The 27911-nt window shown below is 41.0% G+C and overlaps 1 protein-coding gene across 11 annotated transcripts; it reads right to left on the bottom strand.

Annotated features, from left to right (window-relative positions):
• Positions 1–63: 63 nt before the first annotated feature.
• Atpalpha (Na pump alpha subunit) lies at positions 64–27589 on the bottom strand. Of its 11 annotated transcripts, none has more exons than NM_206528.3 (11): positions 18136–18569; positions 16923–17066; positions 14008–14088; positions 12447–12578; positions 12110–12376; positions 10264–12045; positions 9690–9905; positions 9101–9195; positions 2956–3130; positions 2565–2797; positions 1019–2492 (listed from the first exon to the last, which is right to left on the bottom strand). In NM_206528.3, the coding sequence occupies exons 4-11, from the start codon at positions 12564–12566 to the stop codon at positions 2372–2374; spliced, it is 3009 nt and encodes a 1002-aa protein (NP_996250.1). In that variant the 5' UTR covers positions 12567–12578; positions 14008–14088; positions 16923–17066; positions 18136–18569; the 3' UTR covers positions 1019–2371. The 11 variants fall into 11 exon arrangements, with proteins under 11 accessions (NP_001262790.1, NP_996250.1, NP_001163667.1 ...); NM_001275862.2 differs by lacking the exons at positions 14008–14088; positions 18136–18569 and adding exons at positions 15478–15577; positions 27474–27523 and having other exon boundaries at positions 1966–2492; NM_001275861.1 differs by lacking the exons at positions 14008–14088; positions 16923–17066; positions 18136–18569 and adding exons at positions 15478–15577; positions 27474–27589 and having other exon boundaries at positions 64–2492.
• Positions 27590–27911: the final 322 nt, after the last annotated feature.

The raw sequence follows: 27911 nt of genomic DNA, 5'->3' as shown, positions 1-27911 counted from the left end.
AGTCTCATTTTACGTTTTTTTTTTAAACCCCACTTCCACATGTTTTTGCAAATAAAAGATTTTGATTTGTTTTTTAAGTTTTATTTATGTAGTTTTTTATTTTAATCATTGTTTAAATCTACAAATACATTTACAGCGGAGGGCGAAAGAACAAAAAATTAAAAATGTTTACTCATTGTTTTGTTGTTACATGCAAGTTTTTACTTCTGCGTGTTGTTGACAAATTTGTTGTGGTTTTTGTTTTGTTTCAAGTTCTTGCTTTGACCATCGAACGTTTATATAATTCTGCATTTGTTTATAAATATTTGTAGTCCATATTATGAGTTATTTATATTTTGTTTTTGTCCTCGTTTGGTTTTTGCTTTGCTTCGTTTTAGTTTAGTATCATATCTCTTTCACATCAGCATCCATCGATCAATATTATTAATTACTCAATATAATTTGTTAACAACTAATAATAATAATTTTGTTTAGTTTTCATTTTCTTTCATAACTAACATGCCATAATTATCGTTATCCCCAATGCTAATGATCATCTTCACTAAGTTAGAAAACAAGACAGTTGGCTAAAAGAAAACAGCAGCGAATTAAACTCGAATGTCTGGGCGTATCTCTCTGCGTGGGTGTGATCTTATCGGTCTAGCCGAGCTTATTGAACATCCTATAATCGCTATCTGATCCATTTTTCACAATTCACAACTTGAAATTCTCAATTAGCCAGCCCGAGCCGCTTTTTCAGACCCACTCATTTGATAACGACAATGCCAAGCTTTTTAATTCGTTGAACTTCAATGTAATGACCAACAATTTGACCGCTCAACCGTTCATGTTGTGTTTGTTCTTTGTATTTGTTTTTCTTTTTGTTTTTGTTTTGGGGCGTGTGTGGGCAGGGAAAGCGATAAAAAACAATCAAAGAAAAGGTAAACAGAATACTGCCTTGGGCTTGCCCCATTTTGGGGCGCTGTGCCGTGTAAAACTTACAAACATTTATTTTGTGGGCGCTTTTTCCTTTTGTTTTCTTTTGTTTCGTATTGAATTTGGTTTTTAGTTTTATTTGGTTTTATCTTTTCCTTCTGGGCCTAGGTATCGGTAATGGTATCTGTATCTGAATCTCGATATCGACATCGGGGGACTTAATCCCACCGAATCTCGGCATCGGTTCTTTTGGGCTTAAATGCACACAAAGCATAATATTGCATGTCAATTGGTTTAAGGGGGTTTATTATTAAACATTTAGTTGGTTTTTTCATTAGATTTTAACAAATTCTAGACCGGCAGGTCTCCAAACATTGCTCGGAGACCTTTATCCGGAACTCGGCGTAGTGCCAAGTGCAGATCGGTCGATTTCGTTATGGTTTCAATTTTGGTTTTTGGTGTATTGTTGTATAGCTCCATTTATATAATCAAATTTTTTCCATATAATATATGTGTGTATATATATAAACAATTATATTCGTCGTGTTCACATTTCTTGTGGTTTTTCTTCTGTTTATATATATATTTCGTTCTTCTGCGCTAAGCTGCGTTTACACACACAAGTTTCAAGTTTTGCAAATTAATTTCTGTTCTTTTGTTTTGGTTGTTGTTGTTGTGGTTTTTATTGGGCTTTACTTTTCACGGCTTACTTGGTAACTACGCTAGGGGTTTTCATTGTTTTCTTTCCTCATTTTACTTTTTATTTACTTCGTTTTATAATTTCTCTAAACTTCTTATATACTTTGTCTCGTCATGCGTTGTGTATCGGTGTGTGTGTGTGTGTATTTGTGAGTGTGTTTGTGAGTGCGTGTGTGTGTGTTAGCTTTCTGGGATCTTGTTATTGTGGCGATAAAAATCGCCTCATCCAGTTCTCGTTACGTTAATAATTTTACTAAAAACATGTTCTTGTTACTGTTTTGCTTAGTTACTGGTTGATTTTGTTGTTGTTCTTGTCTGGATGTGATTGGTGTTTCATCGAAATTGTTGTTCGTTTTTGTTGTTTGTTTTATTTTCATTTATACTTTATTTAAATCTTATTTTTAGCTTTAATTTATAATTTAAATTTACTTAACGTTTAAAATAATTATCGCTTGCATTTTTGTTTATCCTCGTTTACTTTAAATAATTAAATTAAAAAAATAAAATATATTGTAATATGTTCTTGCTGTAGCTTGTTGTAGACGTAGCTGTTGCTGTTGTTGTTGCCGTTGCTGCTGCTGTTGCTATTACTGTGGTTGTGTTGCTTTTGTGGGTTTTGTGGTTCATAAACATTTCTATTTGTTGCTCTCCATGGTTTGTAGGTGTTGTTTGCGGGTGTTCCTGGTTGCTCTTGTTGTGGTGTGCATTCGTGTGTGGGCATGTGGCTGTGTGTGTGGGAGTGTAGCAGTGTGGGTGTTTAATAGTAGGTCTCCTGCTCCAACCAGCCTCCGGGGTTGCGGCGCAAGTAGAAACGACGGGTCTCGTCATAGATGAAGATGGCCAGCGCAAATGGAATAGCCGGGAACCACCAGACGAGTCTATAGTATTCGTAAGGAAGGTTATTTACAAGGTTAATTAATGATATATTCTAATTTTAAAGGACCACTTACTTCAGGGGGTACATGCGCAGACCCTTCTCCATGCCCGGGCAGTATGAGAGGAACGCGGCCAGCACGGTTTCAAAGACGAGGCCAAAGTTCAAAGCCCAGTTGCGCATGCCCTGCTGGAAGATCGAGTTACGACGCGTCTTGCAGATGATCAGATCGGCCCATTGCACAACCACGATCGAGATGAAGAAGGCCGTGTGGCAGGTATACTCCAAGGTCTTGCGGTCGCGGTAGGTCTATGGGAGTATAGGATAAATTAATTAGAATGGCTCCAATTGTGGTTAGTTTTGGTCACTAGTATCTAACTCATCCTTGGCTGTTTACATTATCGTTAAAGTACGAATTCAGAGTTAATATGAAGTGTGTTTAAGATCGAATTGGAGTTTGGACTTACCCATTCTTGACCGTAGGAATCAGTTAGATCGTTAACAGCCTTTGAGTCCCACATCTTACGAATGCCAAACAGTTTCTTGGGCAAGAAGCCGTTCTCAGCCATGATGACGAAGTACACAAAGAAGCCGGCGGCGGCCTGGATCATGCCGATCTGTCCGTAGGCCATCGAAATCAACCTGGGTTAGTTAAATGGGCGGGACCAAGTCGGAAGTTGGGAGAAAGAAGCAGATCTCGTTAGGTAACTCTCAAAGGCAGGCAAGACTTTTTCTTTTGTGTGGGTTTTGGTTTTGTTTTTCAGGACGCAAGACACTTCTCGTTACAGTTTGGCTAGCGGTAAAGTTTCGGGCATCGGACTGAAGAAAACAGGAACATGCGCGGCTTGGCTAGGATTTTTGTTTATCGTAAGATAGGTCGTTCGGGGTACTCAAGAAATGATCAACGAATGCTTGAAATAAAGCCATAAACGTTGGCACACAGAAAAATAGAACGGAAGAATAACACTCAAAGCAAACACAAAACACTTAAGGAGGAAATCAAACAAAAACCCTGCCCAAGGACCGCAAATGTCCGTTCAGTCCTCGATCCGAGTAGCAAATCGTACTCGGGGTTAGTCAATTAGATTGGTGTTAGTGCCACTTTACCTTGAAGCTCTTTTATGGATTGTTTAAGCAAATGGATGTTTATCGTTTAGATTTAGTGGTATTAAGACATTACTCTATGTAGCGTGGAAAGTGTCTGGGCAAATCTCGTTTTAATTTCAAGAGCGCGTTAAAGCAAATCGTACAGTCTACACTCGATAGAAAGCGTGATGGCGCAGAATTGTTTGAATTTCATTGTATTGTTTGGCTTTCATACATTTCGCATTGGATGTGGATGTGAAAAGCAAAGTTATTGTTAGTGCTAGTTGAACATGCGGTCTAAATACAGGACATACATATCGGAACATGCAGGACATTTAAGCGTGCCACTATTACTACGACAGGCGAGTGCAGCTCTACATCCTTTCGTTTACTTACGTTCAAGGAAGTTTCGATCGAAATCACATAAAACATAAAACAATAACTCAATCATAAACTTACACGTTAACACAAACTTAAGAGTAATAAATACGTAAAAGTATTACACACAAGGAACTCATAACAAATCATTATCCGTTGCCATTGTTGTGAGATTCTCAAGTATTACCTATGTTTATCAGGACACCCTCCCTCACATTCAGACTTACCACGACTTGGAAACTTGGAACCAGATTTCGGAACGAGTCTAGGTATGTATATATTTGGTATATAACAATCATATGGTGTATCTAGAACACAACTGAAGCGATTTTCGTTTTGTAGTTGGCTCGAACAAACTCATCTACAAGTAACGTACTAACTGATCTAAGAGTAACGGCAGAAGCTTCGTTTTTTGTGGGTTTTGTGTTTTTATGATTGTTGGGTTCAGTCTTTTGCTTGTCTAAGGGCTTGTGGAAATAGATCCACCTTATATTCGATTGTTTGTTGTATGGGTCGTGTACTTTGTTTTTGTTTATTGTTTATGCAGGTGAGCGTTTGAGCGAGCGAGCGTTTTTCTTTGAACTAACTTCGCCAAATTTTTTAGAAGCAGCTGTTGGGCTTTTTTCATAGTGGCACTACAGTTTGCAAAACACACTTTTAGATTCAATACGAATGTTGTTCCTCAATAGTTTGAACATACACAATAAGTGTGTGTAAGGATTGAAGTTTGTTGTGCGAGTAACACACCACAAATGTAACACTTAGATTTAGGGATTTAAGTGAGGGATACATAAAAGGAGTTATTCCATAAGAAATCAAGTAAAGTAGGTTTAAAATCAAAACGAAATCTTTAGAGATTGGTACATTTTAGAAATTTTTTGATTTTAGAATATTTAAAAGATATTTTCATTCCACATTGAGAGTTTCAGAAAGCAACTTATAAGTAGGTTACATAGAAATTGGAACAAAAGAAAACTATGTAAAACACAAAACTGTGGAATAAATGTATTTTTGTACGTTCATAAGTGTGGAATTAAAATTGAAACAAGGAAAAACGCATGAACGCATCAGCAAACGAACAAACAGTCGCAAAAGTTTCTGGGTGAAATTTGGAATTTATCATTCGATTGATTGCATTTTAGTCTGATTGATGATCGGTTGATCTACTTGTTCGGTCAAATTATGATGCAAGAAACGCGACCACAGAACATCAAACAAAGTTCAAAGTTGGTAACGTAAATAATGATGGTTGCATGTTTGTTCATTTTCTATTCCATAACTAATCAACTAAAAGACGGTTAACACTTGGATATTGGAGTTTGGTTTTTGGTTTTTTTTTTTTTTATAAGACCTTAGCGTTTAGTTTTCCTGACCTGCGGTTCACCAAGTTGTCGCGATACGGATCTCTCGGCTGACGCTTCATAATATCGCTCTCGGCTTGCTCGTAAGCGAGTGAAATGGCCGGAATCTTGCGGTATATGGCAATTAATGGTTATTGATTGTTCGGTTATCGGTATTTGTGCAAGTTGCAATTGTTAGTTGGTTGTTTGATAATCAAAAGAAAGACATAACAAGAGTCGAAAGAATGTAGGGAAATACAAAGGAAAATCTGGTTAAAGTTTACAAATATATATAAAATATTTGTTTAAAAGTTTTATATAAATATGCTTGCGAGTAATAAATACTTGTTCTTTATACGCTAATTAATAATCGCTAGTAGATCGTAAGAGATAGATAGAGATCTGAGGGGAGGCCGGGAGTCTGTGTCAAGTAGTACCATCATGGGGTATTTTTTGTTGCATGTTAAGGTGTTTTTCATTTTTTTTTTTTTTGTTAGCTCCCACGTACTTACGAAGCTAAAACTAATCTAGGGCAAAAAGAGCATAGAGCACCCAGTAATAGTAAAATCGATATATAGTAAGTAGTAGGTAATAGTAAATGCACAGATATAGGGTGTACAAGAATGGATTAGAGCTTAAATTGCGCTAAATCATTATATATGTATTATTATTACTAGAGGACAATTTCAGTCTGGATTTCAGATTGAGTTCGGGGGAGATTTGTGTGAGTGTCGTTCAACTACAACTCAAAACGAGACGTTTCAATGAATGACTGACTGAGAGTTGGTAGAGAAAAATACAGGGCATTGATTGATAGAATGTGCTGAATGATTCGAATTGACCTTAGTAAGTGGAGATTCGTGAATGAATTGATGTCGAGACAAAAGATTCGTCTACCGTATCATGAGTGTAGCATCAGTAGAAACGTACATATGTCATAGATTATACAGACTCACTAAATTAACAATAGGCCTGCTCTAGCATAGGGCTAAGAACTAAGTAAAAGATCTGTATTGACATGGTAACAAATTATTGTTTATTCTACGAAAACATAGCCCAGAAGTGAGCTAGAGCCTCAGTCTTCAGGTATCAAGTTGATCACCACTTACCTTCGCACCACAAATAAAAGGATCTTTATACGAAAAACCAAAACAAATATCTGTAGAGCTTCTACAGTAGAACATAAATCTAAAAAAATTAAACCAAGTTATTAAGGAGTACAAACAAAAGAAGTACGAATGTTTCCGAAACTGGAAAACATAAATTCAGGTATCTTGGGAAAAATGCTTAAGCCCCAAAATTGAATTTCATAACACCTTAAGAATCGTTGTAGATATAGAGAGAAAGTGATAGAGAGAGAGAGAGAGAGAGCGAAAGTTTACCAAAGTTAAGCAGAAAAGTGAAAGGCAAACTAACTGACTTCATGGCTATAAGGAAAAGATTTACATGTACTCCTAATCCAATATAAAGTTTCTAAATATTTTAAGTGCAAAAATATTTGAGAAAATGGTATCCGAAAAAGTCGTTCTTCCTTTTGTCTTCTTTAGTTAAAACTTAATAGGATGAAAATTTTCTTTTGGGTTATATAATCAATAGTAGCTATGTATGTATATGTAGTTATAATTACAATTACATTTATCAGCGTACAATAATTGGATATATTGCATTATTGCAAAAACAAATTAAAAATCTTACGAAATGCCGTACATATGAAGAAATACAAAAGGAAAATATACTTTAAGTATTTTTTAAAGATCTTTCTAAAAATTATCCAAAATGGTATCCTTTGGACCTTCAAGTCCGAATTAAAGTGTGTTCAGGAATAGCTTATAAGAAAAAACTTAACGAATTCACTAAGAACACACCTTGATTCACTCACAGTGTTATAGTTATGTATGTAAAATCAAAATTACTAATCGATTTGAAATTTACTTTATACTATCTAAACTTAAATATCAGAGACTAGAAAAATCTTGAGAATATTCAACTAAATAAGAGAGCAGTGAACAGAAATTCAAAGAAAAGCTACCAAATGAAACATTTAACATAAAACATGGAAAACATCTGTGGAATTAATCCAAATAATCAACATTCAACCAAGAAGTACTTAAGCTATTTAAAAATATTTTAGTTAGTATATAGAAAGACAGAGATATAGCGGATAATATAGGTTAAAAGTAGAGTAAAATGATTTCATTATCTTCGACTTGTAGGATAGAAAGAAAGCGTACTCTGATTTTAGCTTGCTTTAAGGACTTTGGCCGGCCAAAGTACAAGTTCAGTTCAATGGTATTCAATTTACTTTTCATTGCGTGACAAAAAGGAATTATTTGGTGGTTCATAGAGTAGCAGAAGATGCAAAATCTTGACTTGAGTTCGGATATGTGTCATTTACGTTACAGAATAGAAATTCGGTTCTTGCTGTTATCTGGTTGGTTGGTTGGTTGATTGATTGAAATTTGTTTGTTGGTTGTTCTGGTAAATGTTGTAATTGATTCGAGATCAGCACGGAGCGAAACTTTACCTTTCGTTGACCAGTTTATCTTGGAAGGGGTTCCTCGGCTGGCGTTTCATAATATCGGATTCAGCCGTCTCATAAGCTAAGGAAATGGCTGGCACCTAAACGTGCAAACGTTTGTGGTGGTGGGTTATCGGTTGGTAGTTGGTTGAAGTGGAAAAAATAAATGAAATTAAATACGATAAATTATGGAAACATAAACTCCTCTCCTTGAACTCTGCAAAACCCTGAGAAATCCGCTGAGCTGGGGGGGCGACGCTGGTTCATAAGGGTATATATGTAATATCTTACAGACTAGATTGCATAACTTAAACCCCCCTCTTAAATCAAACTTAAGCTGCAGAGACTTATTGGGCAAAATGCTTGATGTGTGGAGTGACAAACAGAGTTAAACATAAGCTAATGTAAGTTCTCGAGTCAAATTATGAAATAAAAACCATTATTTTCGGTTGGGTTAGTTCATAAAAAATCGTGTGCAAATGCTAATTTTCATATTGAAATTTTACCAAATTGTACAAACTTAAAATCCATTACAAATGCCAATCAATTTGTCCAATTCATATAACGTCGAGGGGTGAATCTTACGGTTAACTCAGTGTTAGTTACACCACAAAACGAAAATCGTGAGCGATATGTATCTGAATTATTTATTTGTGAGAGATTAACAATATACGACGCACACATATTAACATTTAGAGCATTAGAGTATGGCAGATGAAGTCGATATTCGTTTGGGCAAGATATTCAAAGTCGGAATGATTGAATTGTACATGTGGGAGCGGTTATATGAGCGTATGTATGATTTTTATATAAAACTCTCTGGGTGGAAACTCAATAAAAATGGGAAATGGACTTATTGTACTTGAAATGTACAGAACAGATGCTATGTATAAATGTATAGATGGTATATGCATGACGAGGGATCTGCCACCGAATGGACATATGCTACAGAGATGAGTTAACTGAGAGGAAAGCTGGTGTGGTGGGCATGTTCGAGTGATAACATTCTTAAGAGTTAGTTGGGTAGTTAGTAAGCCATAAACGAGTCAACGGCTTTGTTAGATGTTTACGCTGCCTTCGTTTAGGCCAACTTATTCTAATACAATCCAGCCACATACACATAAGACATATGCTATAGTTATATGGTTTTTCTCTTGATTTGCGCTTTTCTTTACTTCAGTCTGGATTTATCCTTTTAAAGGTTGAGGTTAGTGAGTTGGCGAGTGGGTGTGTGTGGTGTGTGTGTGTGGGTGTGTTTTAGTGTGGGGTATAAATTGACTTGATTGGCACCTTGAGTTCACTAATTTATCGTTGAAGGGGTCACGTGGTGGACGCTTCATAATATCGGCTTCGGCATGCTCGTAGGCCAATGAAATGGCTGGCACCTAGGTATTGGATTACGGCAGGTAGTTACATTAGCAACGGTTTACAATCCATAAATTCAATTCAGTTCGATTTTGGCCTAGATCTGTGGGGTTAGCTAGAGTTGGGTGACGTGATTAAGAGCACTTAAACTACTCGATGGCCTAGCACTGCGTTGTTTTCTAGCTGGAGCTGCTGGATCTAAATCGGAGCGGAGGCTAGCGCGTTTACCTCTCGTTGACTAGGTTATCGATCTCCGGATTGCGCGGCCGGCGCTTCATGATGTCAGCCTCGGGTCCCTCGTAGGCCAGTGATATGGCAGGAATCTGATCGGCAGTGCAGTCAGCCGCACAATTTACGTTCAGAGTTGGTGTTAAAAAGGCTAGTTCTTAACTATTAACTGGGATGGGCTACAACTTGTATAACTATATAACTTGCTCGAATGATACTGACTTAATAGCAACTTTAACTTTAATCTTCGATGGAGCTTGGGTTTGGGGCAGAGGTCTAAACTTACCATGTCAGTGCCCAGATCGATGCAAAGAATCGTCACGGTTCCCAGTGGCAGTGGTATATCGCAGAGGATGAAGGCCAGGAAGGGCGAGATTTCGGGAATGTTGGAGGTCAGGGTGTAGGCGATGGACTTTTTCAGGTTGTCGAAGATCAGGCGACCCTCCTCCACACCAGTCACAATGGAGGCAAAGTTGTCGTCCAGCAAAATCATGTCAGCAGCCTACACAGGATCATTTAGATAATTTATTTAGGCATTTTGGTAGGCAAAAACAACATCAAATCCACATTGAACCATCTCTCACTTACTATAGGAGTGTCATAAACCGAAAACATGAGTTCATGCAGAAAGGAAAATTATACCGTATTTTCCCATACTAAAAACATTAAACGCGTATTCAACAAAATCCTTTTAAATGTTAATATGGAATGGTTAATGCGTGGACAAGAAAAAAATATCACACTCATTTTCAAATTAATTTTATGCTGCTTTAAAATTATAATTACTGCCTAATGGAAGGCCAATTTTGGTGATATTTTTTGTCCGGTCCCACTTTTATCATAATAATCTGATTTCTTACCTGCTTGGACACATCGGAACCGGCTATACCCATGGCAACACCGATATCGGCTTTCTTCAGAGCGGGAGAATCGTTGACACCATCACCAGTCACGGCCACAATAGCTCCCATGCGCTGGCAACCCTCGACAATGATCAATTTCTGCTGGGGCGAGGTACGGGCGAAGACGATCTCGGTGTGGTAGCGGAGGATTTCATCCAGCTGGTCGCTGGACACATCACGAAGCTCAGCGCCATGGACGACGGCGGCCTTGGCCTCGCGGGGATTCACTTCAGAGACGGGTATGTTGAGGCGCTGGGCAATGTCCTCGACGGTCTCGTTGCCCTCGGATATAATACCGACAGACTTGGCGATGGCCTTGGCAGTGATCGGGTGATCGCCGGTGACCATGATGACCTTGATGCCGGCCGATCGGCACTTGGCAACGGCATCGGGCACGGCAGCACGTGGGGGATCAATCATGGACATAAGGCCGACGAAACGCAGATTATCGATGGGGAAGTTGATGTCGTCGGTGTTGAACTTAAAGCCGTTGGGATACTTGTCGGATGGCAGCATAAAGTCACAGAAACCGAGCACGCGCTCACCCAGTCCACCGAGTTCCATGTAGGCATTGTTGAACGCCTCCTTCATCTCCTCGTCCAGAACCTTCTCCTTGCCGTTGATAAAAATGGTAGAGCAGCGCTCCAAGATACGTTCGGGGGCTCCCTTCATTACGAGCAAGTAGCGGGGATCGTTGGTATCCTCGGTTTCGTGGATGGACACTTGGTATTTGTTGGTGGAGTTGAAGGGCACCTCGGCAATCTTCTTATTACGCTTGCGAATGTTCATCACATCGCCCAGAGCCAGTTCCATGCACTTGAGCAGAGCAGCCTCGGAGGCATCTCCACTGACTTCTTTCTTGAGGATTGGGACGCCATCTTGGCCTCCCTTGAACTCGGCACGGTTACAGAGAGTGGCAATGCGAGAGAGCGCCTTGAATCCAGGGCTGGTTCTATCGTATTGAACACCCGACTGATCCTCAGTTGTGTCGGCCTCGATGATCTGATTATCGAACCACATGTGGGCGACCGTCATTCGGTTCTGGGTGAGGGTGCCGGTCTTATCGGAGCAGATGGTCGATGTGGAGCCAAGGGTCTCCACGGCCTCCAGATTCTTCACCAGACAGTTCTTTGAGGCCATACGCTTGGCGGTAAGGGTCAGGCACACAGTTACGGTGGCCAGCAGACCCTCGGGCACGTTGGCGACGATGATACCGATCAAAAAGATGACAGCGTCCAGCCAGTGGTAGCCCAGGATGAAGGCAATCACGAAGAAGGTGACGCCCAGGAACACGGCCACGCCGGTAATAAGGTGGATGAAATGGTGGATCTCCTTGGCAATGGGCGTCTCGCCGGTGTCTAGACCGGAGGCAAGGCCAGCAATGCGGCCCATGACGGTGTGATCGCCACAGCTGATGACCACACCCTTGGCAGTGCCCTCGACGGCGTTGGTGGAGAAGAAGGCCAGATTCTTGGTCTCCAGCGGATTCTCATGGGTGAACTCGGCACCGCGGGACTGCGGCTCCGACTCGCCGGTCAGCGAGGAGTTGTCCACCTTGAAGTTGCGCGCCTCGATGATGCGGATATCAGCGGGGATACGGTCGCCGAACTTCACCTCAACGACATCGCCCAGAACGAGATCCTCAGCGCGCAGCGTGAGTTTCTCGCCCTCGCGGATGACGGTGGCGAACTGGGGTACCATGTTCTTGAACGATTCCATGATCTTAGAACTTTTCGATTCCTGCGGAACACACACCACAGTTAGTAAGCCGATCTTTAGCTGCTCAGATTTGAGGGACACATACCTGATAGTATGAGAAAATGCCCGTCACGATGACGACAGCGGAAAGTACAATACCCAGATACAAATTATCGTCGGCCGGCTCCTCGCTGGTGCTGGCCTGGATAGAATAGGCCACAAAGCAGAGAATAGCACCGATCCACAGCAACATGGCGAAGCCACCGAACAGGTTCTTACAGAACTTCACCCATTCGGGCGTCTGCTTGGGTGGCGTCAGCGCATTGGGACCATCGCGCTCCAAGTTTTCCTTGGCCTTGGCGTGACTTAGACCCTGCGGAAGATCAAAAACGTATAAGTTCACATGTCGAATGGGATACCATTTACTCAAATGCTGCACTTACATTTTCGGGATGTGTCTGAAAGCGCTGATACAATTCCTCAGGAGAGATTTTATGAAAATCGATATCCAACTCCTGTTTGAGATCATCTAAATTCTCCTTTTTATTAACTTTGGCCGGCATCTTGCGTCTTGACTGTTGAGTTGAGAGGGATAATATCGTTAGTGGCGGAAGTTAATGATGCACTGCAGCGAGACCCATTAGCCGACACAAAATTCGATTTACTTCATGCCTTGGTTAGGCCTTTCAAAAAAGGCGTACAGGATTCAATATTACCAGTGTGTTTTGGGATTGGTTACAGAGGAAGTGGATAGAGAAGAGTTTACGATAGGTTTGCACTGAAGAAACCCTCAAAATTGTACAACTGTTCCGTTTACCATTAAGAGTTAGGGGTCAGTTAGAGATAAGTTAAGTACCGGTACCCGTTGTTAACTACTTACCCGACTTAAATTTACTACTTGTCAAGTGATTTTCCGAACCTGTGCACGGGGATGTGGTTATAGACTTGGGCGAACCCATTCCGAAATGAGTTCGAGCGTGAGAATATTCAAAACGACCGCTGTGATACGTAAAGCTCTAGTAATCGCAATCTAAGGCATGCAAAATGCGCGCTAAATGACGCTCCCGATCGAAATGAGAAGAGCACGTAAATGAATTGAGGTGCACAAAACAAAACATCAAGCAATTATACAAACATTTGTTCCTACACATATGCTACGTATACAAAACAAAGGAACTAAAAAAAAATTAAATACGAAAAAAATGAATGAAAAGTAACTTTTCCTACAGTGCAACCAAAAATATATAGATTTACTATGCATTCGCTGACCTCGAAAGCCTTTGAATTGGCCAAATAAAAAAAATAAGAAGGAAAAGAAAGAGAATTCTAAATAAAATATATGTGGATTCAAAAGTTATATTATATATATAGTCTTAGCAGCTGTCTAGTGTCTGGCATTCTATCTTTAACAGTGTCTATAAGTGTTCTCTTTTTTTCAAGACGCACGGGCAGTGATTTTTTGCTCTCTGACGTCATTGTTGGGGTTGCCATGCAATCAAGGAAAAACAAATGGAAAAAAACAACAACTAGTTGAACTCCTGTTCATTTGGAAAACTTTTAAAATCGAGCAAAAGACAAAAAACTGCTTGGTATTAGTACAAGGCCATATTTCCTTGAACAATAATATATTCTTTAATGAATGGAGATTCGAAAATAAACTCCGAGATATTCAAAAATGGCCATATTTATGACATTATTATTGGCCATCGTTATACATAGCGAATTATGGCTATTTATAGCCGCTGTAAACATTTCGCCAGTGCTTTCTAAATGTCAACTGCACTCGGAAAATGTCATTGGAAGCATGCCCAAGTCTAGCAAATATAATAAATAATATGTGCAATTATAGACCGGGAAAAGGGAAATCGATGGGAAAGAAGTGGGTTAGTAAAGCGCTTAAAATCGAAAGGGGTCGGTATTAGAAATGAAAAACATAAATAGAGTGGATGATAGATACGAGTGTATATGGCGGTGTGTGATGTGAGTGAGGAAAATTCGATTTACCTTGTACTGGCCATCGGCTGTGCGATTGTCGTCATCGGTGGCTATAACCGTGGCGACTCGATAAGAGTCCGCCCTCCCATGCTACGCACATGAAGGTTTGGGTTTCGAGTTTGGATTCGGGTTCGGTTTCGGTTTCAGTTTGGGTGTTGTTGTTGGTGGGTCGGTTGTTGGGTGGTGTTTGATTGATGATGTCGATGATGGGCGAACAAGTAACGTTTTCAAACGGGGAAGAGATAAAAATCAAAAATCGAACAAAACTAAAAACGAGCATAAGCAAATGCAAGACGTACACTATGCATGTATGTAGTATATGGCTATTATAATAAATAAGAGAGCTATTTTCCGCCTCTGGTAAAGTGATAAATGATATTCGTGAATGCAAACCTCAGTCTGTTACAGTGATAAATTGTGTATTAATAAATCAGACTGGTTTACTTTACAATAAAATAAACTATACAAATCAGTATATGTATTTGCAATAAGATTATATTTATAAATTATTTCATAGTTGAGTTTCAGGAATTATTTTCATTTTTCACTTTACCAGATCTAGCAAGTAGCATATAAGATAACTAAAGAATAACCAAATATATATGATAAATATGATATGAACGAACAGAGACACTACAAATCAACTTATGCAACACTAGTGTAAACATTAATATGATAGGATATGATGCATACATTAACTCTTAGCTAAAACTAAAGGCGTTTCGGGCATTGCGGTTTTTCGTTGGCCTGGCAACACGCGATTTGTTTTGATGATTCAGCGCCAATTGGAAATGGAAAACTTTGGCCAGGCTGCCAAAGGACTATGAATCGTGTGCTATACATAGACTTCCAATAGAAAGGCTTTCCAGCAAGCGATAGCCAAAATTCGACCCGTTTTTCGGGATCGAGCAGCGTTATCTACAGTGCGTCGTGAGTCACTGTTATTATTATGAATATTATTAAAAAACAAACAAAATGGGCTAGTGAAGAGCGCAGCCGTCAGCGAAACTCAAAAGAACTCAAGAGATATGCAATATAAACATACTCGTATAGTCTACTGTTTGTTTGGCCATGCAAAACCGAGGGGTCGAAGGAAATCAAATCAAATTAATTAAAAATACGTATGTCTCGAGACGAAAGTATGTATACACTAATGAATGCAGAGGGCGAGGGGAAAGCGAGAACGCAAACCTGTCGCGTTCACATGGCATCCAACTTGCGGGTATACTCGACTATACATATTCGAGAATCTTACGCTTTTTTTGGCTTTGCTTTTTCGGGCCTGGCGTGTCTTGATTTATTTAATTTCATTATATGTATGTGCTTTTGGTTTCAGGTTTTTTCTGTTTTTCGGCCTTTTGGGTTTTCTGGTTCAATTGAGGCCGCTTTGGCAGCATGAAATAAATCGAATCGAGAATCGAGAGAATCGGGCCTAGAGGCCTGCTACTGAAGGGTTTCTCTACTTTTCGGCTTACGCACTGTGGCAAGTGTTCAAACGACTATCGATCTGCTTTCGTATCTTTTATCTCGCGTCGCTGGTTTCCCTCGTTCTAAGATTCCCTCTCAAGTGCTAAACAATCTGATGGGAGGATTAAAGTTAAGATATGCGTTAGAATATATCCTAATGATAGTACTATCTTAAGCTTACATGCTACCTTGCCTAGGAAATAGTAAACAATTGTTAGCCATGACTTTGTGGGCGGAAAGCGCCCGGTTTTCCCACAATGCCGCCAATTCCGATTTTTCTATACACATTAATTCAAGTTAATCGCGCTTTTCATGCTTCAATTGATCCGAAACAATGCCAAATGGCACAGCATGTGGAAACAGGGGTATGGGTTTGGTATTGGGATTGGGGTCCAGGATGGAGATCGGGCGAAAATAGTATAAATCAGAATACGACAATGGGCGGTCAGCCGCAGAGAAACTTACATAAGCCAGTGAAATGGAAAATAGCAAACTGAGAACTGCGAACTGTGAGCTGCCAGCGAACCAATTAGACGAACAGATACAATTGTATCTGTGTATCTGTTGCTGCGCTCCAGCTGAAATGTCCCCCCCTAAACCGAATAGAACAAAACGGTATGCACACATTTCGCCGCAAACCATTTGGCATTTGAACTTGAATATCAATTTACAACATGTCGACTATTTGGAGGGAAAGAGCTGTGCATCGAATTGACGCGCTAATTGTTCAATCAATGCAAAAAAGTGCAAATACAAAAGTATCTGGGAAATGTGTAAGCCAGAAATCGGGCGAATTGTTGACATATCGCTTTTATTCGAAGGTGCATTAGCCGGCAGGTGAGTGCAAGTTTGGTTTTAACCGGTTTCAAACCAGATTGAGGCGGCTCAATCGTTGAGGTGTCTGATTCGGATTGATAGAACACAATGCATTCGACTGGGAAATTGAAACTGTTTTGCTAGGCTCGTTTTTTCCCCTTCATAGTAACCCCGAAAAAGAAAATAAAAACCAGTTTCACTGGGCAAGATAACACATCGTGTCTGGCATCTCTAGTATCTTAGAAATGCATTTTCACCCGACTTGTTTATTGTTTTTTTTTTTATTATTATTTTTGTGATCCGCAGACTGAAACGCCAGATGAGCTGAGCTCGCTAATGATCTCAGTTGCCGGAGTGTTTAATTTAAATATTATTAACAATTTCCAGCTAATTGTCTGCTTAATTTTCGCACGTTTTGCTTGCTCTCTATAAAACCGACATACATATTTTTTACCAGACCAATATAATTTCTTATACGAATCCCTACTTAATAAGAGGACAAGGATAGGTTATGTAACGCTGATTCGTAAAAGTTAACTTAAATTTATCATGCTCGAAGCGGTCAAGGTAAATTACAATTGATGGAAAAATATACGTAAATGAATAAAATGTTTCTGAGCTCGTCAGTTTCGATTACCCACCTGAGCACTCATTATGCGGATTCTTGTTTAAACTTATTAGAGGCGAGACAGATAAAACGATCAACAAACAAAAATGTAAGGCACGACAACGGTTGGGGCAGATAAAACACGATTAACAAAGTAAAAAATAAAAACTTGATAAAACTGAAATGAAAAAATTAAAAGTTTGGAAAAGGGCAAGATTAATAGAGGCGAAAACGGTTAAAACGACTCGAGCTTATGCAACAATCCACAGGATACGCGGGCGCTGGAAGGACGAGGCGGTGGAGCAGCAAGTGGACCGCTGGAAGGCCACGGAGTCACGGGAAATTGTGTGGAAGTGGACAATGGAAGCGAGTGTGTGTATGGAAATGCAGGCGAGCTGCAGTTTCCAGGATGCCGAATAACGGCACATGGCAATGGAGAGGCCAAGAGAGAAAGCGAGAGACAGAATTTCGAAAGTGAGCGAGCTTAACGGTAAACAGCGCAGTGGGAGCAAACTGTCGGGGGCGCAAGTTCGAAAAGAGCGGCAGGAAAATTTTCCAAGACTTTTTCCTGTGCCCCTCTTTTTTTTATGCTGTGTGCGGAATTATGAAATCGCCAGGCGGGGGACCCAAATCGCTCTATATATGTGGCTGGCTCGCTATATCCACTCATTCGTGTGGGGTGGCCAGGAAATTACTGCTATTCCAAAATGTAAATCGCGTCAATTGAATCTAAACGATTTCATTGCCACAAAAGTACGTCAGGCGAAAGCGATGCGGAGGAAACGGACAAACGGACGGACATGCGTTTGGCTTGCCATGAACGCCAAAATGAATGCCAAATCAAAGAGGAGGAAAAACATTATTTCTGCATATTCGTCTCGCTATGGCACACACACTAAAACACTCTAGATCACTCCAACACTGTCAAATGCGTCCGAAAAATGCATTTTCTTTATGCCCATCTCCCGTTTTTCCCTAAGGGAAAAACGAAAAAGGTATAATGGCTGGGCACACAGTTCTTTTCGATCTCCGTTTCTCTCTTCAGATGGTTACAAATGTATATATCCATTACGCCAGGCATGAAGTTTTGGAAAAATCGATTTCGTACAAGGACGTTGTCGTTTTCTCGACGCCCCAAAGGGGGGTGGTGGGGCAGTCGGTGGGCGCTGCAGTTGAGCAGACATGGAAAGTTCTTGGTTTCATTTTGTTCGTTTTTTTTTCTTTTATTCTTTCTTATTTTTTTCTACCTTTTACACGTTTGGGTGCTATTACACAATTTTTGCGCTTGGCGTTGCGTATTGTGTTTTGGGGGCTTTCGCAGAAAACTACCCCGTTAGCAGTATTGAACTTGTTTTCAGCACTAGAACCGATTCGCGTTGGAACGAGACAAATACAACAAATACTGATCACACACGACTGCTGTACGCTAACGTAATATCCTTTTATTCTTATGTCGAACGAGAGTTAGTCCTGGGCTGCTTCTCTTCTCGCTGGAGCTGGACTCAATCGATGCACAGTTATTGTGTAAGCAGAGCAGCGGGCACACACCAGCGCCGAGGGGGCGGGCGGGCGGCAGGGGAGCAGAGCTGTACTGTACCACCCGACAAAGAGACGAGATAGCTGCTGCTGTCACAGTTGGACCTTCCCAGTTCGGATTCGACGTTCGACTGAAACTTTTCGGCGCGCCGCGAGTGGTTAAGCTTTCTCGATTCTCGGATAGAACATTCCGTTCTGCCGACGTCGGCAGAGAGCTTTCGCCAGCAGATGTTACACCGCAGCCCAACGCTCTCATACACTCGGCGAAAAAAAACCATGAATGTGCTACAAACGCTTTTAAGGCTAATCGTAAAGAAGAATATTTCGTGTAGCCTTTCAATGTCACTACTATTAAATCAGGTCACAAAAATATGAAAAGATAGGTTTAAAACATAAGACTTCTTACTGCATGTGCTTCATAGGTAATGAACTCTTATCAGCATATTTCGAACGGCAATTCCAAAGATCTTCTCTTTAAAAAAAGAATTGCGAATAAAGCTTCATATTAAAGCAAACGTTTTCAATATTCACATTTTTGAGATTTTAGTGACAACCGGCAGTATTTCAGATAAGTTATTAAATGAAAAATGAAATTAATGAATAAAATGAAATCTAAAATGTGGTACTTATTTTTTTCGAGTGGAGACTCTCGTGCGAAAAGTGCACAGTGGTGGAGAGCTTTCCAGCCGAAAAATCTATGGCAGTGTGACAAGTGAGGCAGGCAAGGGGTTGGCTGCGCAGCTCGGAGCAGCGGAATGTGTGTCAGTTGGAGAGCGAGGGCGGCGGAGAATGGGGCAGCGGGCAGAGAAATGAGGGGTGGCAAGGGCGAAAGAGGGATCCCCAGAGAGAGAGAGAGAGAGTGCCATAGGGAGAGGAAGACAGAGCGAATATCTACATAAATTGTATAACGAAAACAAAGCGTTTGATAAAAAGGGCAGGCCAACAACTTTGGCATTTCGGAACAGCCGCCTATTCGAGCCCTTGCATGACGTCACTCCAGTTGTACCCATCCCCCCAAAAGTGTTGACAATTACCGAGACTCGTTTTTAACATTCAGTCAGATGGTCAACCCCCGGGGACAACTAGAAAACCTCCCCCGAAGCCGGTGAATCAATGTGGCACGTTATGAAAATCATATTCCCATATTAAGGAGCCCATATTCAATCTACGAATCCGAGGTTTCATATGCGAATCCACTTAGCATGTCCCTACCCCCAATAATAAGCTTTTGCTATTCTTACTTAACGCATTTATAGGCGAAGTGTCGGGGTTGCGGGTGAAATGACACCACGACTGGCTTAGAGCTTAAGGACTCGAGTAATTTCCTTTTCGGACCTTGAGTCTATTTCCAGTCCCTTGTAACTCGAGTTTAATTACACGTAATGCTGCCAGCACAGAGACAAAAGGCAAATCACATAGATACGCACTTGGCCAGCAAGTACTACACTAGAATAATTCCAAACGGATATTCGAAAAGTTCTAAAAGACTTTGAAAGCGTTGCATTTGTACAAGATGAAATATTACCTATGACCGTCACATTAAATAGTGTTAGTATTTTAATTGGTATTCCCCAAACATGTGTACCATATGCTGATATGAAAACTTTTCAATTTAAACGAAGCAGTTTGTTAGCAATATTTCCTCTTGAGCACCGTACGGTGCGCGATTAATTTCTAGCTCATTTTTTTGCGTGCACTAAATCCCACGGAAAATCAATATAAGACATCGTGCCAGCTAAAGCAGCGGGAAAAGTTTCAGTCTCTGGTTTTCCGGAGCGGAGGGTGGCCGAATGACTCCCCTATCGATCCACTGGGGGCATCCAGATTTCTGGCCGGAATCGTGCACGTTTTATCAACTTATCGAATCGCGTGTGATATACGCTGAAGGAGTGTCCCGGCCAGATGAACTCAAACTCAATTTGTGGGTCATCAGCTTGGCTTCATGTTACAGGGCGGCGCAGAGATGGGTCCAAAATAAATAAACAAATGACCGTGTTGGCCAGTTGTGTACGCCAGTAGTTCTCCAATTCTCGCTGGCCTACAATATCAACTTATGTAATGGCACGACAAACACTTGGCAACAGGAATGAAAGTTGAGATACATAGATAAAGCCCTAAACTTTTCGCACAGATATGGCCGGGGTGGCCCATTTAATTGATTCATATGCATCCATGTGAATCGTCCGTGAACATTTACTTATGTAAAAAGGAGAGCAGCGGCGTCACAATCGAACGACAATGCGTTCAGCTGACAAATGGTCAACTGACAAGGGTTCCGCGTAGCCAAGTCTATGGTCAACCGGTCTGTGTGACGTCTCCAAACTTCGATCAGTCAATTCCCGATATTCTATTCCCCGGAAAAAGTCAATTTGGTCTGTCACCTGCCACGTGTCCCCCTTCTATTTTTTTTTTTGTGGGAAACTCAATGCCAACCACCTGAAAAATCAATATACAAATTATGACTGCGGTTGGGGTTGCAGAGAGTGTCCTAAACAAAAAAGGTCTGTTCCACTGCCAATTATGACTTTTAGGCAAAATCAATAGGCGGAGCAGCGTTGATGACTTTACGAATTTGCGTGGTGTCAAAGTCAACTAGCTACTGACTTTGCTAAGATGCCAATGATGCGAGGGAACTAAATAAGCTTTTGATACCAAATGAAGAACTAGTTAATACTTGTACTTGCAGCGTAGTCAAGGAAGAAGCGAAAATAAAGAAAACATATATTCCTGCTTTATATATAGCTATAATAATAAAATCTGTTATGTGACATTTGGGGGGGTCCAAGTGCTTCAATCGAGTTCAAGCTCGGAAAGTTCCACTTTAGTTCGTAGAAGTTGCATTCGCACTTTGCATTTGAAAAGGGGAAAAGCGTGCAAGTTGGTTTGGCAGCCTGCAGCGAAAACTTTGGCCAGCTCGCTAATTGCCATTGGCAAGTGCGATCCCCCCGCCGATGGGAGTGGGCGTCGGTTCTCGATTCGGTTGCATAATGGCGTTCATGACCTGGGCCCTGGCAGAACCAAAAAAAAAAAAAAAAAAAACAGAGACGGCGACAGAAAGTCCGAATCCGAGTGCAGCATAATCACTGCCATCACGAGTGCCCCGATATGAGAGCGAATGAGCCATAAAGCCGTTGTACTTGAGCACTGATTAAAATGTGTGCCCCCCGCCACCCGCATGACCGCCGGGGGGTCTTTTCTCGCCATGAATGGCAGACGGACCACAATGGTCATGCATGGTGACGGATTCGTGATGAGTTCCAAGGCAGGGGAAATGTTACGAAAATTATTTAAAGTTACATAAAAACAAAAGTTTTAAAAGCTTGCAATTGAGAAGAAAAACTTCAAATCCTAAATGTTACCAATTAAAATTTGAAAAATGGCAGTAGTATTGAGAAAACCGCTAGTTTCAGAACTCAATTCTCTGATCAAGTAACGTTCGAGCAGCGCATAAACTCGATCCTAGCCCAAGTCGAAGTCCGGCTCTAGTTAGTCTATGATGCCATTCGAAGCAATTTGCTCGTCGCTCCTCGTAGGCGTTTATGACAATAGATTTACGAGCATAGCTCGTCTAATTTACGCCATTCCCATTGTAAAGAAGCGACCAACCATCCATCCAGCTCATACAGTAGTTAAAAAGATGAGAAAAACCTTAGACGGCGACAACGATGAAGGAAAGTCACTGGCATCTCGCGTCGGTCAGCATTGAATGAAATGCCCCGGAAAAAACCAATTGTTATTCCACGTTTAATTTAGTAGAGCAATGGAGGCCTCTTCCCACCACCTACCGCCCACCTTGTAAATCCGATTTCACGGTTTGCGGGAACGGACAGACAGCAGCTGACTGGGCTGCATCGTTGTGGGCGGGCAGATCTTGGATACATCCTAATCCATCTCATCGCATTTTATCCCATCTCATAGATACATATACAAATACAGATACAGATACAGCTACAGCAGATACAGAGACACCGCTTGGCTTTGAGTTTCAGTTGGGTAATGCGAAACGCCGGAGACTGCCCGTCCGAAAATGGAGCAATAAATTCTAATCAAAATTAAAATATACATAATAATAAAGTAAGCAAAGCAGCCAGGCCATCAGTACAGCACAAGCATTTTCTATGGCCCATTCAGCGCGTGTGTGCACTTGTCATTGCCTGGAAACTAAGCCACACAAAAGGGGCTGTTGTGGGTTAGGGGGGCCGTCCAATATGTTGGCCAAATGAGTACGCGCAGCGGGGATTGCTGAGTGATTTTTCCAGTTCTCCTAGCGAATACATATACATTCGTTTAGATATATACATATAGATATCCACTTTATTTGGGGGTGCTCTTCAAGGCCCTAAAACCGCGAACAAGTTGCCACTTCATCTCCATAAAAGCCAGCTGATAGTGGAGATCTTGTGAAAGATATATTTTAGTCGGCTTTGAGGCTGGGAAAGGGAGTGCAAAGATAGTTACACATTTTCAAAAGAACGACATTCTACAGTTCTGTTCTTTTATGTAATGATCCATTAATTATTTACTCATTACTTTAAAAACTACTGGTTGTTGCGGCACAAATCTAATATTGATTGATTGCAACACCCTTTTGGGGATGTTCATCACACGCCTGCTGAAGCATATGCTTCCTATATCGCTGACACCCACAAATCAATAGAACCCCCTTCTGATCCAGAGTTTCGGAGTGGGCTAGGTGGGTGCATCGGGATGACACGCGTCACCGCTCAATGGAACCGCTTGGCACTAAATCAGCCTCAATTGAGAGTGTGCTGGCTAACCTACTTGAGCGGCAGCATTCAAAACCAGCGATTTGTGGCACGTTGGCACGTCTAATTGGAAGACAGTTGGAATAGGTACAAGGGATCTGAACAGCGAATTCCTGGCGGTAATGCCGCCTAGATCCGCACACCAAGGTTGCCCGGTAACCGTACCCAAATATAACGATTGCGAATCAGTGGCGTCTTATCAGGTATCCACTATCTGTCGGTACCATCGGCCATCCTCTGACGCACTTCACCTGCTCACGACGCAAACCAGTTCAGCTCAAGTGTGGCGGAACCCAAAACCAATTACAGCTGTCGACGGTTATTTGTTTGCCCGACATATATACCACAATTATTTCTCATTATCGAGCGGTGCGATAATTTGATTCGACTTCGTATAGCTGGATATTTTCGGCTACTGCCAAATTGGCATTTGTCCGCTACTTATTTCGATTTGTTTGCATTTGGCCAAAAAGGCACTTTTTTTATTTTTTTTTTTTTTTTGTGCGATCGTGACTGCAAAAGTAGCTTTATGGCAACGTCAGCAGCGCGTATTAAATTGTATTTAAATTAAAACAAATTACGGACAGGCCGAGTTTGTGTGCAAGTGGCGGCAATTGCTGATATTGTCGTCACATATGAGGCATTAAATTAAATAAAAATTTATTATGACGATTTAAGGAGCGTCGGGCAACAAGCAAAGTGCGAATCAAAAGATACAGGCACAGATTCACACACAATTGAGCTACATATACAACTGTATGTATCTTCTGCGAGAATTCGAACAATCTTTCAATTGTTTGCATCATTTGGAAAACATTTTCCATTCCATTTTCGTTTCGAAATGCCAAGATTTTAACATTTATGGCAGGCAGGTATATGTAGCTATTTTTTTATGGATCTCCAGTGCCAAAAGAAATCCCACGGACAAGTGGCAGCCAAATCCGATTTTAGCGAGTTCTTGCGGGTTATATATTTATTTACTCGATCTAGAATAGTTGGATCGCCCGCTGTTTTTTGTGTTTATTCATTTGTTATGCCTTCCCATTTTACCGGCCAATTGAATCCGAGTAATATTCGAAAGTTATGTCATTTCCTTAGCTATGCATTACAGATTGCCCAGTGGAGCCGGCTTAATCTCGACCCAGCTCGTTTACTTCCTCCCACAATGCGTTCGCGGTAATTGCGGTAATTGTTGTCGTTCAGACAATATTAAGTGCGTGACACAAGACGAGTTCAGAGTTCTGGAGATTCACAAATCTCGTCTTACCGCCCGAAACTCGTTTGAACCGGTGGCGAACAGGAACAATTGAGCCATTGTTGAGCTCCGGCTCAGCTACTTCAGGTAGCTGGACAATAAACTACCCCTTCGGAACTAAGCCACCCCTGAAGGGTAATGATCGATGGACCTTGAGAGACCTACAAGCTGGAGACCAACTCGAAAACAAACGAAAACGAAAATAAATCAACGTACCGCTCTAGAACTTAATCTACAAGTGTTGGTCGAGCGAGTGTTATCTGATAAGCAGACGAAAGGTAAATATAGCGCAAAGGCACAGATACAGATACCGATACCTGGGAAACTGGAGGCCCAGACCCCTAATAGCGGGTTATGCAATCGTTAGTAATTAAGACCCTACCCATTGACGCAAACTGGGCATGTGCCAAATATCACACCGCAGCGAAACAAATCGAAGTCCTTGTCGAATGCAATCTGTGTGCTGGATGTGACAGCAAACAGTCAATGGGCGAGGTGATAATTTCCACATCTTGCGATTATGGCCGCCAATTGATGATGCCCACATAGCGTAGATGGCTTTTTCCAACAAGATCTATTCAAACGGTTTGCCATTGTCAGTTGATTAGATTTTTATTGGCGCGTAATTGAATTAAAACGGCCAATATTGTTTTGCTGCCACGCTTTGATTGCCGAAAGCAAGTCACCACCTCTGTCGGACGGTTTTCTGGTATTTTCCAGTTGTAATTATTATCACTGTCGCTTTTACTGCCATCGGCAATCTGTTAAGTAGTTAACGCGAACCTAAAATCTCCGAGCCGGGTAAAACTGGTCAAAAAGGGAAGGGGCCCGTCTATTCGGGTGCACAAAATATCTGGTTAATATATAGTATAGGTGTGTGTACTACATGTCAACGCTGATAACTGCTGATAGTATTCAAATCCTGGGTGTTAGCATTTAGAACCTGCCATTACCACGTTGGAAGCACATTATTCAGCTTATTTGCCGTCCTCTCCATAAACTCTTAATTGCTTTATCTGCATTTTTCGACTGATAAACGGGTAGATGCATACATACATACATATACCAACTAGTTCTCGTTTTGGCTGGCCCTTAATTCCAAATCATTTACTTATGGAACGCACATTGAGAGGAAGGGAACTTCATTATCGCGTTCTTAGAGCATCGTCAGATTGTAGTTTCATGATTTTTGATGTGCTTTCTTAAATTGACTTCAATTGAAAGCGCATGAGTCAGCATACAAAACGAAGCCACAACGCTGGTGGGGGGATGTGAGATATACTCGTACATAACTCAGCTTTACGCGGATTTGTGCGTGAAATCATAATAGAATTTCCACTGAGCACACTGGGTTAAGATATAAGATGTCGTAGTCCGGCAGATTGAATTATAATAATTATGCAACGTTGTATTCTACACCAACAATATTATCATCAGAATTTGCCCTTGAAAATCCGTTGGGAAATGCGTCATATTTTATAAAATTAATTGTATGAAACCCAACCCAATAAACCCAACCACAAATGTTTTTAAACTTAAAATAATTTGCGTAACTTATTTTGATTCTTAAAATATGCATACCACTACAATACTAATAAAGACGTAATTTTGGAATTACATACTTAATTTTATAACAATACAAATATGCACAATATAATATATATTATAATAATTATATAATAATATCTAAATATATTCTACAAGACACTTTCAAGTCTAAGTGAGGTCTTAAGCGTTCTTTTCAAGTTTTCCCGTTACAAATAATATCTGGACCCACTGTTTGTTGCGAGTGGATTCAGACCGCTTGCTCTATAGTTTTGCATACTTTCGGGCCGTCGAACCAGTATGTGTGTGGGTGCGTGCGTGTGTGTGACCTGCCCTTAGACAAGCCCCAAAATCAATAGAGCTGGCAATACGGACTTAGAATTGGTGGTCTAGCCCTAGGAACAGAACCGAAAGCCCGGGTGGAAACAACAACCCTGGCGAAGAACTCATTACCTTCTGCGGGGTAATTAAGTGGCGTCATCGGTGGGGCATTTAGTAACTAATCGAATGGTGAGGGGGTAGGGAAGGGAAAGTAAGGGCTACGTACTGAGAAAAAAGTACGGTAAGAAGTACGTCGATTTACGCTAATGTGCCAGTGTGTGTAATTAGCAGCGCACTACTCGGCCCAATGACACCAATTCCGGAAGGAGGGAAAGCACGGAAAATGGAAAAATAAACGTGTTATGCAGGGTAGTTTCGTTCTAGAGCTCGAGATTCCAATAATGAAATCTGCGAGATGCGGCGGAATGGGGCGTGGTTCGGGAGGGGCGGCAGCAGTACCGGTTATGTAAGCCGAAAACTGGAAGATTTCCAAGCACGGAAAAGCGAAAAGCTTTCGCGCCGGGAAAGTGGAAAATTTGGGAAACTGGTCGGCCTGGAAATGCAAATTGCGCATGCCAGCTAAGCGCACCTGGAAAGCGAGAGAGAGAGAGACAGAGAGGCAGAGAGAGAGAGAGAGAGCAAGAGAAAGGGAGAGCGAATACAAATTCGAGAAAAAAGTCAAAAGCCAGGCTCTAAGCCCAGGCTATTTTTACAGATCAGCAGGTAAGCGGATATAGGCCCATCCAGATCCAATAGGATTAGTAACTGCGCCCCGTTTCACATTCGATTCCGTTTGCAGTTACCGAAAGCCCGCAAACAAATTAGTAAACTTCGTTGGGCGTCGCCTCGGCTTTGTTGTTGTTGTCGTTGCTTCTCGCTTTTTCACCAGCAACAAAACAAATAGTAGTAGCAGCAGCAGCAGCAAGAACAACACCAAAAGCAATGTACACAACACAGATACACGCACACACCCACACAGCGCACTCGGGCTTCGATTTTTCCCACTAAAAACAACGCCCGCTCAGCGTATCACTTGGCCAATTTGTTTTGGCCCTGGTTCTTTTTGGTTCCCTCGTCATGGTCTAACAACAGTTTAAACTTAACCATTTTCTCACTTAACTAACTTAGTTTTCATCGTAATCCAGGCTTTATTTTTGCTCACCTCGTAATCCGACCTTAACGCCATGTTATTTTAATTTAACTCGATTATTCCCAGGGATGTGGAAAATTTACACAATTCCAACGTATCGATATTTTAGAAGTCGTGACTACCAAATGGAGAGTTATCGGCCTATTGTATCGAATAAGCCGGTGTAGAAATCGGGATGGCAATCGGTTAAGAAAATGTAATTGTAAATATTGCATTATGAATAAAATTACTATTATAATTTGTCAATAGTCCGAACAGTCTGGTTTATTTAAAATGAAAAGTTAAGTATTTTAAATATACCTGGATATTTATTTACCGAAAGTTGTTACTATGCTACCTTCAAATATTAATATCTGGATATGTTTGGATTTCAATACTCTCATTAATAATTGCTAATTTAAAATACCAAGTTAAAAATATGTTTAATTTTTCACCTCAATTTGGAAATAA

Source organism: Drosophila melanogaster, chromosome 3R, assembly GCF_000001215.4.
Source record: "Drosophila melanogaster chromosome 3R".
In the NCBI taxonomy this organism is placed as follows: domain Eukaryota; kingdom Metazoa; phylum Arthropoda; class Insecta; order Diptera; family Drosophilidae; genus Drosophila; species Drosophila melanogaster.
Note: the sequence above shows the minus strand (reverse complement) of the source record. Positions and strands in the feature narration are given on the sequence as shown.